At 36.1% G+C, this 11,199-nt stretch overlaps 2 protein-coding genes and 1 long non-coding RNA gene across 5 annotated transcripts; all 3 read left to right on the forward strand.

Annotated features, from left to right (window-relative positions):
- The first annotated feature begins 581 nt into the window (after nucleotides 1-581).
- Nucleotides 582-1,471, forward strand: LOC145134779 (uncharacterized). Its single transcript, XR_013719345.1, has 3 exons — nucleotides 582-747; nucleotides 850-902; nucleotides 1,187-1,471. It is a non-coding gene; the product is annotated as an uncharacterized LOC145134779 (long non-coding RNA).
- A 595-nt stretch (nucleotides 1,472-2,066) lies between these two features.
- LOC145132063 (cucumisin-like) lies at nucleotides 2,067-10,973 on the forward strand. 3 transcript variants are annotated; one of them, XM_079066705.1, is made up of 15 exons: nucleotides 2,067-2,247; nucleotides 2,406-2,494; nucleotides 2,831-2,922; nucleotides 3,014-3,251; nucleotides 3,663-4,176; nucleotides 4,288-4,388; nucleotides 4,798-4,909; nucleotides 5,003-5,216; nucleotides 5,289-6,624; nucleotides 9,063-9,196; nucleotides 9,284-9,531; nucleotides 9,601-9,926; nucleotides 10,011-10,075; nucleotides 10,173-10,377; nucleotides 10,701-10,973. In XM_079066705.1, the coding sequence occupies exons 1-9, from the start codon at nucleotides 2,155-2,157 to the stop codon at nucleotides 5,819-5,821; spliced, it is 1,986 nt and encodes a 661-aa protein (XP_078922831.1). In that variant the 5' UTR covers nucleotides 2,067-2,154; the 3' UTR covers nucleotides 5,822-6,624; nucleotides 9,063-9,196; nucleotides 9,284-9,531; nucleotides 9,601-9,926; nucleotides 10,011-10,075; nucleotides 10,173-10,377; nucleotides 10,701-10,973. The 3 variants fall into 3 exon arrangements, with proteins under 3 accessions (XP_078922831.1, XP_078922833.1, XP_078922832.1); XM_079066707.1 differs by lacking the exons at nucleotides 2,067-2,247; nucleotides 9,063-9,196; nucleotides 9,284-9,531; ... (2 more) ...; nucleotides 10,173-10,377; nucleotides 10,701-10,973 and having other exon boundaries at nucleotides 2,467-2,494; nucleotides 3,045-3,251; nucleotides 5,289-5,921; XM_079066706.1 differs by lacking the exons at nucleotides 2,067-2,247; nucleotides 2,406-2,494; nucleotides 9,063-9,196; ... (3 more) ...; nucleotides 10,173-10,377; nucleotides 10,701-10,973 and adding an exon at nucleotides 2,558-2,713 and having other exon boundaries at nucleotides 5,289-5,921.
- Nucleotides 6,621-8,993, forward strand: LOC145132065 (uncharacterized). Its single transcript, XM_079066708.1, has 3 exons — nucleotides 6,621-7,852; nucleotides 7,937-8,003; nucleotides 8,084-8,993. Exon 3 carries the CDS (start codon nucleotides 8,093-8,095, stop codon nucleotides 8,879-8,881), a length of 789 nt encoding a protein of 262 aa, XP_078922834.1. The 5' UTR covers nucleotides 6,621-7,852; nucleotides 7,937-8,003; nucleotides 8,084-8,092; the 3' UTR covers nucleotides 8,882-8,993.
- Nucleotides 10,974-11,199: the final 226 nt, after the last annotated feature.

The following is an 11,199-nucleotide window of genomic DNA, read 5'->3' on the forward strand; positions in this document are numbered from 1 at the left end:
GGAATGGAATCATTCATTCCATTCCATTCAATCCATTGGAATGAAAAAGATAACATTTACACATACCTTCCATTGCTAAAACAAAATGACTCATTTGTTCTTCAACGAATCTGCAAGAAAAGAAGAACACTACTAATTACTAACTTGTTTCAGAATACTAAGATTTGTGAATGAACAATAATAAATACACATTAATGAAGAAAGGAATCTGGTTTTGAAAATAAGCCAAAAAAGCACGAATGGTTTCTCTGTAGGCCTTTAAAACATCTTTCCATAAAGAATGTTCTCCTTCTACGAAAACCAAATAAATTGGCCAAAAAGAAGAGATTTTGAATTTTGTTGGTAAAATGAGCCAACACATCAAAACAAGAAATGACTTTTGAAATTGATGTCATTTTCATTTGAAACAAACTAAAGAAACACCATTGTAAACACAAAGTTATAACAGATGGACCAAAAATATATGAATACAAGTTGGGTCTCATAATCGTGTCTTTAGAAGCTCAGGGCCCATTGTGACAAGTGTACATAAATGGTTATTGGATGCAATATATCAAAAGTACATAACCAGTTATAGGAATCAATATTGCTAAAGGAACTGAGTATAAAGATGATTGTATGAGAAGATGCATTTGCAAGGGAGGAGATGGGCTGGGAAGATTACTGCTAAATGAACAGAGTATAAGGGTTCGATTTATGATGCTGGAACTACATTTGAATCTTATGGTGTTCCTCATGGATCTTCTGGTATGTATTTCACTTTTGGTTTCTTTTTAGGGTTATATTATGAATTATATGGCAACTTTATGATTAAGTTGTGATTGGTTTGTACATATTTGATGAAAGCAGTTCCTGATAACCACAAAAACTTTCTTTCTAATTTGGTTTGGATCTATGAAGAGGTTAGAACTTTACCTTATTTTTGTTCTTAAGATATTATGGATTGTCCTGTTCAGATGACAAGTGATGGAGTAGCTTTTTGCTTAGGTGACAGTAAAATATATGCAAAACATAGATGAAATTCATAAAACTTGATTTACGACGATGCAAACTACTAATATTCATTCAAATCTCAACATTCAATTCCAACGAAATCAGCTGGGGTCTTTGATGACAAAAATCTGCTTCTCAATGTTGGACACGATTATCTGTAGATTCATGTAGTGTCATAATTTGGAGGTTTCAGGAATCAGGAATGCCCACGTTCTTAGCTAGCTTCACCAAGCCAAATCAGCTGAGGTCTTTGATTCCATTGCTCTCAATCATTTGAATGGATCACTCACACAGGTGTAGAGGAGCCAAAGTTGACCGGTCAAACTGGTTAAATTGCCCTTCGAAGGGATTGACTCCTGTATAATTGTATTCTTTATATTTTCCCTATCTTTTCGGGCAGTAGCACCATTCTTTCCACCCTCTACCACTTTGCAAGGGGTATTAATAATAATCTCTTCAGAATTTCAATAAAAGACCATTACCCGATTTTTTTTTTTTTAAATGTATAAGTTGTAGATATTAATGATTGATTTTATTAAAATTGTAAAGTTTATTCATTAAAGGTTACTTTTTCCATTGTACTTAATCATTTTCTCCAACTTTTAATTAATTGATATACATATTTGTCAATGTAGGACCAACCGATTTGGTAGAGGATTTGTCCTTTAGATTGAAGGTCCCGGTATCTAATCCGGATGTTGGGAATTTTCTATTAAATTAGTGATACAAATTTTTAACCACTAACTAGTTCTTTTTTTAAAAAAAGGAGCTTTATTTAATTCTTTTATATATATATATATATATATATATATATATATATATATATATATATATATATATTATTATTACTTTTGATTGAATATTATTCTATTTATTTTCATTTTAATAATAATAATCATAATCATAATAATTTAATCAAAAGTTGAAATTAAAAGTGATTCAAGTGGATGGATGAATTGGATCGATGGTTGTCCATTAGTCTTAGATGCCATAGGATGTTCATTTAGTAGGGCCGGGAAAAGGCATATTGGACACTATATGAATGTTATTTATTCGAACTCAGTGACCTTTACTAAATTTATCAATGAAAAACAAGACAACGTTGTATATAAATACACTTCTATATATGAATTCAAATCTACAAACCAACTTATACCTTTAATGGCTAAACAACTCACTCTAGTTTTACACCTATGCTTCCTTCTGTTCCTTCTGCCTAAATCAATTCAATCTAAATCCGAAGAGGACCGAAAGGTACTTGCTAGTATTCAATCTTTCTGAGGCATAATAGATGTTGCCATTAGTCAATGCAATTTCAATTATTAAATGGCATTGACTGGGTATTGGTCGTGTTATGTTTAATGTTTCCTGTAGTTAGATTAATCTAAGTTGATGTAACTGGTTTTAAGCAGGTATACGTGGTCTATATGGGCCACAACACTCTTGATGATGCCTCTGCCTCCTCCCTTCACTTGACTATGCTACAAGAAGTAATTGGCAGGTCTCCTACCTCATCTTAGTCTCTATATTCAATATACATGCACACAAAATATGCTACACTTGATGTTTCTTAAGTTAGTGGTGCCGAATCTTTAACTACAATTAAATCGACAAAGACCTCCTTTTTCCTTCCAACTTCCCAATTTCATTTTCGTAGTTTGGTTGTCATGTTTAGGAGCTAACTTTTCCTCTGTTCTACGTCTATTTCCTTGAACTCAGGGTTTTGCCTTTGTCCTGCTTCTTGCTAGTGGTTTTTCGTTTTCTATAAACTTGTTGGCTCCATAAAAGATAAGGTTAAATGGAAACCAGTTTAATGATTTTGATGTTACTATGGCAGGGATGCGGAGAACCATATGCTTCAAAGATACACAAACAGCTTTCATGGATTTTCTGCAAGACTTACCCAAGAGGAGGTTAAAAAACTGTCAGGTATGCAATATATCTCTGTATTAGTATAAAACATGCAAAAGATCATATATATGGTATTTTGGGTTTCGATGTTTGATATGTTTATATATAGCTATGGAGGGGGTTGTTTCTGTGTTTCTCAGCAAAAAGAACAAGCTGGCAACAACTAGTTCATGGGACTTCATAGGGTTTCCACTTAAAGTCAATAGATCAACAATGGAAAGTGATATCATCATTGGGGTTTTTGACACGGGAATTTGGCCGGAATCACCCAGTTTCACTGGTCTAGGATATGGTCCTCCTCCTGCTAAATGGAAGGGCATGTGTGACGCCAATTTCTCATGCAACAAGTAATAAATCATTTCCTAATAAATGTATCACTCGTTTATTTACTTTTGTTTGCTGCTTTGGATCTTTCGAACTATAAAACTCGCCAGAAAACATATATTTTTTTCATCAAAGGAGAGTTGCAAGTTGTTAAATGTGACTTGAAAATTGAAGACTAAAAATAACCTCACACTGATTTTCAACTAAATATAGGGTTTATACTATACTTTTTGTATATATAACCACTAATAGCTAGGGTCTCAGTTGTACTATACTTATGGTTTCAAGCATGTGAATATGAATACTTTCTAATGCTTTGTAGAAGTAGATCACTTTGACCCAATCACATTAAGTATTGTGTCTTTATGTGTGTGAGATTATTCTTGATTATTCCTTAGCACAAGTTTATGACTTCTTTCTTATAACATAACCAGCAAAATCATTGGAGCTCGATACTTCAAGGCAGATGGAATATACGGCGCTACTGACCTCAAATCACCAAGAGATTCCGATGGTCATGGAACCCACACAGCATCTACAGCCGCCGGAAACATTGTAACAAATGCAAATCTGCTTGGCCTCGACCCAGGAACAGCTAGAGGGGGCGTACCCAGGGCCAGAATCGCAGTATATAAAGTTTGTTGGTCAAACGGGTGTTCAGATGTCGACATTCTTTCTGCTTTTGAAGCAGCCATCGCTGATGGTGTTGACTTAATCACTGTCTCCGTAGGCTTAGTGCATGCGGAAGAGCTTTTTAAAGACGCTTTCGCTATCGGTTCCTTTCATGCCATGAGGAAACAAATATTGACTGTACAATCTGCTATGAACGAAGGCCCAATGCCACAAACCATTGGCAGTATCGCTCCATGGATTCTTTCTGTGGCTGCTGGATCTAAAAACCCAGATTTAATCACCCCTGTACGACTAGGAAACGGTATAGCTGTTAATGTGAGTAATATCCGACTTTAAACCTACATAAAACTTGTTGATTTGTGATCATGATGAAACGTAATTTACGGAAAATTAAATTATTTTTATGCTAATTGATTCTTATCTCAGGGAGTTTCAGTAAATCCCTTTAAACTTAAAGGAATGTATCCTCTAATTTATGCCGGAGACGTTCCAAATATCACCGGTGGTTTCAGTGGCTCAACATCGAGGTAAAGATGGATTTTCCTTAAATAACAATCTCCAGGGAATTTATGTTTTAATATACTAATGAAGAGTTTATCTTCCATTTGTGTGCTTCAGTTTCGTTTGTCCCTGGATCTTTATGTTTCCTTGATGGTGTATCGTGGAATTTGTATTCATATATATCAGGTTTTGCATCAAAAATTCGTTGGACAAGAATTTAGTGAAAGGAAAAATAATTATATGTGATATATCCTGGACCGTATTTTGAAGCCATTGGTTCTTATCCTTTGCCTGCTAGTATTGTTAACTCCTATCAAGCGTCAATTATCGCTGACTACTTAGAATCAACAGAGTAAAAAAACCCACTTGTTTACTTGTATATTTCTAGTCCGCTGAATTCATTTACAGAAATTAATGAACTTGAAATTGTTTCAGAAATGCAACAGCAGTAATAATGAAGAGTGAAGATGTCAACAATGTGTCAACCCCATATGTTGCATCTTTCTCGTCAAGAGGTCCAAATCCGACAAATAAAAACATCCTCAAGGTAATTATCTCAAGTTTCAGTTTGAACACATACATGCTTAGAATCATGCGTTACACATCAACACTAATAACTGAACTTTTTTGATTCGTGTAGCCAGATTTAACAGCTCCTGGGGTGAGAATTCTAGCAGCATGGTCACCTGTAGCTCGAATTAGTCAAGCAGAAGGAGACCACAGAGCAGTACCATTCAATATGTTATCAGGGACATCAATGGCATGCCCACACGTCAGTGGTATTGCTGCTTATATCAAAACATTTAATCCGAAATGGTCTCCAGCAGCCATTAAGTCGGCTCTCATGACAACAGGTATAACATATACTGAATTTACAGAGAAGATATAGGACTTCACATATCTAACAATTATAATAAATCTTGCAGCTTCCGTTATGAGTGGGGAGGTGGATGTTGAATTTGCATATGGAGCCGGCTATCTAAATCCATTGGCAGCTATGAAACCTGGGCTGGTATACGATGCTGTTGATGTCGATTATGTAAACTTTTTGTGCCATGAAGGCTACAACATCAAAGATATCAGAATTATCACTGGGGTTAATAGTAGTAGCTGTTCTAAGGACAAACAACCCAATGATCTAAACTATCCTGCATTTGTCATCTCAACCCTGCGTAACAAAGCTGTTAATATAACTTTCAGTCGGACAGTCACGAATGTCGGCTCTGCAAAATCAAGGTATAGAGCCTCAATAACTCCCCCACGTGTTGGCGATTTGGGCATACAGATTGAGCCGAATATCCTACAGTTCAAAAAAATTGGGCAAAAGCTGTCTTTTAAGATGAGTGTACAGACCACCATACAGAAGTTAGACAGCCCAATTGTTTCTGGTGAATTGACTTGGTATGAAATCGATGGTGTGCATCAAGTGAGGAGCCCCATCGTTGTGCATGTTCCATAATAGTCATCAAATGTAACGCAATGCAAAGATTATTCTTCTCTCTCGTTTCTTTGTCTTGTTGTATATGCTTCTACATTTTGAAGTTAGTATATTTCGCACACCTCAACAAGCTCATCAAATGTAATATGTTCCTGGAAGCCCATTTTCCTCACAAGAAATGAAGTCATGTATTACTCTTAACTTATGAGCAAAGATAAAGATAGGATGTTAGATTGTCCTATACCTAGTGGCGGATCCACGAATATTATCCGTAAGAGCATCTACAATGGGAAGTTCAATGGAAGAGTTGAATGAGGTAGCAAGCAATAAGCATACACTACAAGAAATGGGGGCATTAGCGGCGACGCCTTTAGCGGCGATACAGGGTATTAGCGGCGACATGTAATGGACGCATTATATGTCGCCGCTAATACCCTGTGTCGCCGCTAATGGCTACCTAATGGCGATCTGCGTCAAATGAGCCCTATCCGTCCGATTTCATTTTAATCCAAGGGTCGTAAAAAACGCGCATATTTTTCCCTCCATGTGTCGCCGCTAATAGACCCTTTTCGCCGCCAATACTCAAGCGTCGCCGCTATTTCCCGTCGCCGCTAAAGGTCTTTACAGATAACCCCCCATCTGCTTCTTTTTCTATTTCGCTCGTGACTGCTACTCAGCTCCTGCGACCAAAGGCGCATTTTGGTGACCTTCTTCCCCAGCCACCGCCACTAGACCGCCACTCCGCCCCTCAATCCTCCATTATCGGCGACTTGGAGATCGATTAGCGGCGCCTACACTCCAATTCCGAAATTTTAACATTTAAGGTCGAATTCTTTCCTATTTTCTCTTATTTTTCTGTTTTGGTGCTATTTTGGGTGATAAATTGGTAGTATTCTTCAATTTTGTTGAGTGATTATGTTTGGATTTGAGGAATGTAGGTGTTTATGCATTTTGTGGGATTATATATGTTTTTTCAGAAAATAGGAAAGAATTTGACCTTAAATGTCAAATTTTGAATATCCGATGTAGCATCCTAAGACTCTCAAGGAAAACATGGATCGGCAAGTATTCGAGTTGAACCGGTCGAAACGTACCATATTTTTCGAGTTCGAGTATCGGTCTTCTCTGCAGCTTAAGCACAACTTTGATCTGATGCATGTCGAGAAAAATGTGGGTGAGAGTCTTTTGGGTACTTCTATGATGAATGATAAGAGTAAAGACACATCAAATGCACGTGAGTACTTGAGAAATCTGAATATCCGACGTAATCAATGGTTGCAAAAAAAAAGGTAACAAGTTCACTAGACCACATGCAAGCTACTCATTCAAGAAACCTGACCGCAAAATCTTTTGTCAATTTATAAGAGATGTTAAATTGCCAGATGGGTTTGGATATAACATTAGTAAGAAAGTGGTAGATAATGATACTAACATTATTGGGTTGAAATCACATGACTATCATATTCTTATGCAACTTTTGATACCGATTGGAGTTAGAACGTTATTGGACAAAGAAACTTCTACACCAATTGTAGATCTTTGTATGTTTTTCAAGCAAATTTGCTCTACAACACTAAAGGTGGAGGATATGAGGAAAGCAAAAGAAGTCATTATTAGAATCTTGTGCAAGTTAGAGTTGATTTATCCTCCAGCGTTGTTTGACATTATGATTCATTTACTTTTGCATTTACCTGATGAAGCGATTGCCGGAGGCCCGGTATGTATGAGATGGATGTATTTGTTCGAAAGCTATATGAAAAAACTAAAAAACTATGTCAGAAATAAGGCGAGGCCGGAAGGTTGTATAGCTGAAGGTTATATTGCTGAAGAAGTTTTGTCATTTTGTTCGATGTACCTTCGAGATGTGAAGACTAAATTCAATCGTTTTGAAAGAAACGATGACGTTGTCATTGAAAAAACAAAGTTTTGGATGTTTGAGTCCAAGTGTCGACCGGCCAGCGCAACGCAAATCAAACATCTTGATATAAGGGAAAAACGTAATATAGAATGGTTTATATTGAATAGTTGTCAACAAGTCAGACAATACATCGAGTAAGTGTTCTTATTTTCAATTATCTTTCATTATTTATTGTTACTCTTTTCCAATCATCAATTACATATATTTGATCTATATAGAAAATCCAAATCTGAACATCCTGAAAGTGACGAAAAGACCGAATTTCCCAACTGGTTTCTGGAATAGGTAATAATAATTAACAAACAAATATATTTGATCAATATAACGAATCAAGAATACATAACACATCAACATATGTTTAATAGGTTTGTCAGATGGAAAAAGAAAACTCTCCAGAATTCCACAAAGAGTTGTCGGCCCTTTCAATGGGTTCACAAATGGATGTTTATACTTACACCGCGTGCATAGTCAACGGTGTTAGGTTTATGGTACTTAGTCGTTATGCACAACGCAAAACGCAAAACTCTGGGGTTCTAGCGGTGGGCGAGAATGGAGAGAAATATTATGGCAAGTTAGAAGAGATTATGGAGGTGCAATATCCATATGATTATTCGACTGTAATATTTCGGTGCAAGTGGTTCGATACAGGAGATATTCGTGATGATAATTTCATAATTATCAACACAGAACACGAAGCGTACCAAGATGATCAACTCATATATGCTTCACAAGCCAAACAAGTGTTCTACATCCGCGAGCCTGTTAATCATCGAAGAAACCAAAACAACAACCCTCGTTGTGTCGTCGAGCATGTTAATCATCGAAGTACTTGGGATCTACCATCTGACAATGCTTGTGTCCAAAATGCTTACAGTGACTCTGTCCAAAATGTCGACAATGTGGAGGCCAAAAATGATGATGTAGTTCAAAGCAACTCTTCATCTGAAGCTAGGCTTTTTATCGACTTCTCACAATACTTTCAAAACAATGTTGATGTAGCTCAAAACAATGTTGATTATGATGATGAGGACGATACTGAAGTACCTCCGCTAACTGGTAGAGTCGATAATGTTTCCGATGAAGAGACTGATTATGATGATGACGATTCTGATTATGATACCGATCAAGAAGACATTGAAGTATATGATGGAGATTATGATTAAAAAAATCAAATGTATTTTTTTTGTAATAGAAACTTTATTTGAAGTCTAACTTTTATTCATATTTGTTTGTTTAGCTTTTATTTATGTTGTTTGTCTATATTGTATATCTTATAATTTTGCAGGGTGTAACTAACTTTTATTCATATTGTATTTCTATATTGTACATCTTGTAATTTTACAGGCTACAAATGAGGTTTACGTGGGCGATATTCTTTGTTATGATGGCCGATATTATGGGCCTTGGTCACGGAGGTGATGGAGCTGGGGATCCACAACCTCCAGAAGGCTTTGGTTGCTGGCAACATGAACAGGATGGTAAGTTTATTATGATATATTTATTAGCTATTTTCATTAAATTATTATAAGTTATTGTGACTAATATTTTAAATTCTATTTTTTCAGTCGAGCTTCCAAAGAAAAGAATGGGCTTGTCAAAGAATATAGAGCTAGGCAAATGGATACGGGCAAACAAGGGAAAGCCCGTGAATTTAGATTTCGACAGGGAGATCACATACTCCCCTGTCGGGAAGCCTGCCAATTGGTTCACTCATGAAATTGGGAGGTACTTGTGGAACAATGTCCCTTTCAACGTATCTGGTTGGGACAATGTTTGCCCCGCGTTAAGGAATGTGACAGTTGTGCATTTAAAGGTAACTTGGATAATATTTTAAGTTTAGTTGTGATTGTTATTTAATTAACTAACTTTTTTGTATTTTTAGAATAAATTTGATTTGGATAAGGTTAACTTGGATTCGGAGCGTGCACAATTGTTGCGAAGCATTGATTCGAGTCTTGCAAAAGTTTACAGAGGCCGAAAAAGTAAAGCCCATTCTTATTTTATGGAAATTGGGGGGCCTACAGATATCCCAATGGCACTAAACAATCCCCCCGTGGGTATGTCACATGAAAATTGGGCGAAGGCAGTCGAACATTTTCAATCTCCCAAATTTTTAAGGCGTTCGGCGTCAAACAAAGAAGTCCGCGCAAAACAACTAGTTGTAAACAGAGGGGGTCGAACTCGTACAGCAATGCATGCTTCAAAGAAGTAAGTTATGATATATTTAAATGCTTATTTAAAATATAATCAATCTAATTTTTAATGTTAAATAATATATCACTCGAATCGAAGCATTCTGTAAGGCTAATTCCAATCGCCAAGGGGTGTTTTATAGTCCTACAGTCGAGCAACAATACGTAAGTGGCTAATTTGTATTCTCATATAAGTGTTTATATCGTCAAGGGTATTTAGTAATCTAATTTTTATGATGTTTATCATTTTTTGAAAATACAGAATGCTTTACTTCAGGAGATCAATCAACAAACCCAAGCTTCTTCTTCAGCAAGCGGTCTAACACCAAGTGATACAAGAAAATGTTTTGAAAAAAATATTGGGTGTTCGACGCGGACAAATCAGAGGCATTGGGCGTAAACCTCCTACCGTTGTGTCCATGTACGATCAGGAACAACCGTCGACACAAGAACCACCACAATCACAGGTAATTGATTTGATACGTTGATATTTTGTAGTTTGGTAAATTTTGGAAAGTAGAACGCTATAATGATATGTCGGTTATGGTTTGATATGTTGATATTTTGTAGTTTGGTAATTTTTGGAAAGTAGAATGTTATATAATGATATGTCGGTTATGGTTTGATATGTTGATATTTTGTAGTTTGGTAATTTTTGGAAAGTAGAATGCTATAATGATATGTCGGTCATGGTTTGATATGTTGATATTTTGTAGTTTGGTAATTTTTGGAAAGTAGAATGCTATATAATGATATGTCGCTTATGGTTTGATATGTTGATATTTTGTAGTTTGGTAATTTTTGGAAAGTAGAATGCTGTAATGATATATCATGATGGACCCGGCATGTTCTGCGGCATTGGAAGAGTGGTTTCGTTCATTGTCACCACCAAATAATGAAGCAAATGATGAGTCTAATGACGACGAGTAGGAATTTTAGTATTTTATGAAATGTTGTTTAGAACAATACTTTATGTTGTATGGACTAATATTTTGGATTGTAGATAGTTTAAATGTAACAGATTTTATGTTGTATGGACTAATATTTTGATTTTGGTTGTGTATGGGTTAAATGTTAAAGATTTTATAAATATTATATTGTTTTTTATAACTTTCATATTAAATAAACAAAAAAAATGAAAAAGTTTTTGTGGCGACCCCTTTAGCGGCAACGTACTCGTATTAGCGCCGACTTGCTATTAGCGGCGATACTGAAGCATAGCGGTGACAAGAACAATGGCGGCGACAAGCGTGTATTGGCGGCGACAAATAGGGCATTAGCGACGAAGT

The sequence above is a fragment of the Lactuca virosa genome, chromosome 8 (genome assembly GCF_052849685.1).
Source record: "Lactuca virosa cultivar CGN04683 chromosome 8, Lactuca_virosa_CGN04683_v6, whole genome shotgun sequence".
Classification (NCBI taxonomy): domain Eukaryota; kingdom Viridiplantae; phylum Streptophyta; class Magnoliopsida; order Asterales; family Asteraceae; genus Lactuca; species Lactuca virosa.

What these genes read in the sequence shown, in the direction of transcription:
- LOC145132063 (XM_079066705.1), top strand. Translation starts at nt 2,155, where the DNA reads ATGGCTAAACAACTCACTCTAGTTTTACACCTATGCTTCCTTCTGTTC. An exon ending in GCCAATTTCTCATGCAACAA is followed by an intron (nt 3,252 to 3,662) that starts GTAATAAATCAT and finishes TAACATAACCAG; the next exon opens with CAAAATCATTGGAGCTCGAT. An exon ending in CAAATAAAAACATCCTCAAG is followed by an intron (nt 4,910 to 5,002) that starts GTAATTATCTCA and finishes TGATTCGTGTAG; the next exon opens with CCAGATTTAACAGCTCCTGG.
- LOC145132065 (XM_079066708.1), top strand. Translation starts at nt 8,093, where the DNA reads ATGGAAAAAGAAAACTCTCCAGAATTCCACAAAGAGTTGTCGGCCCTT.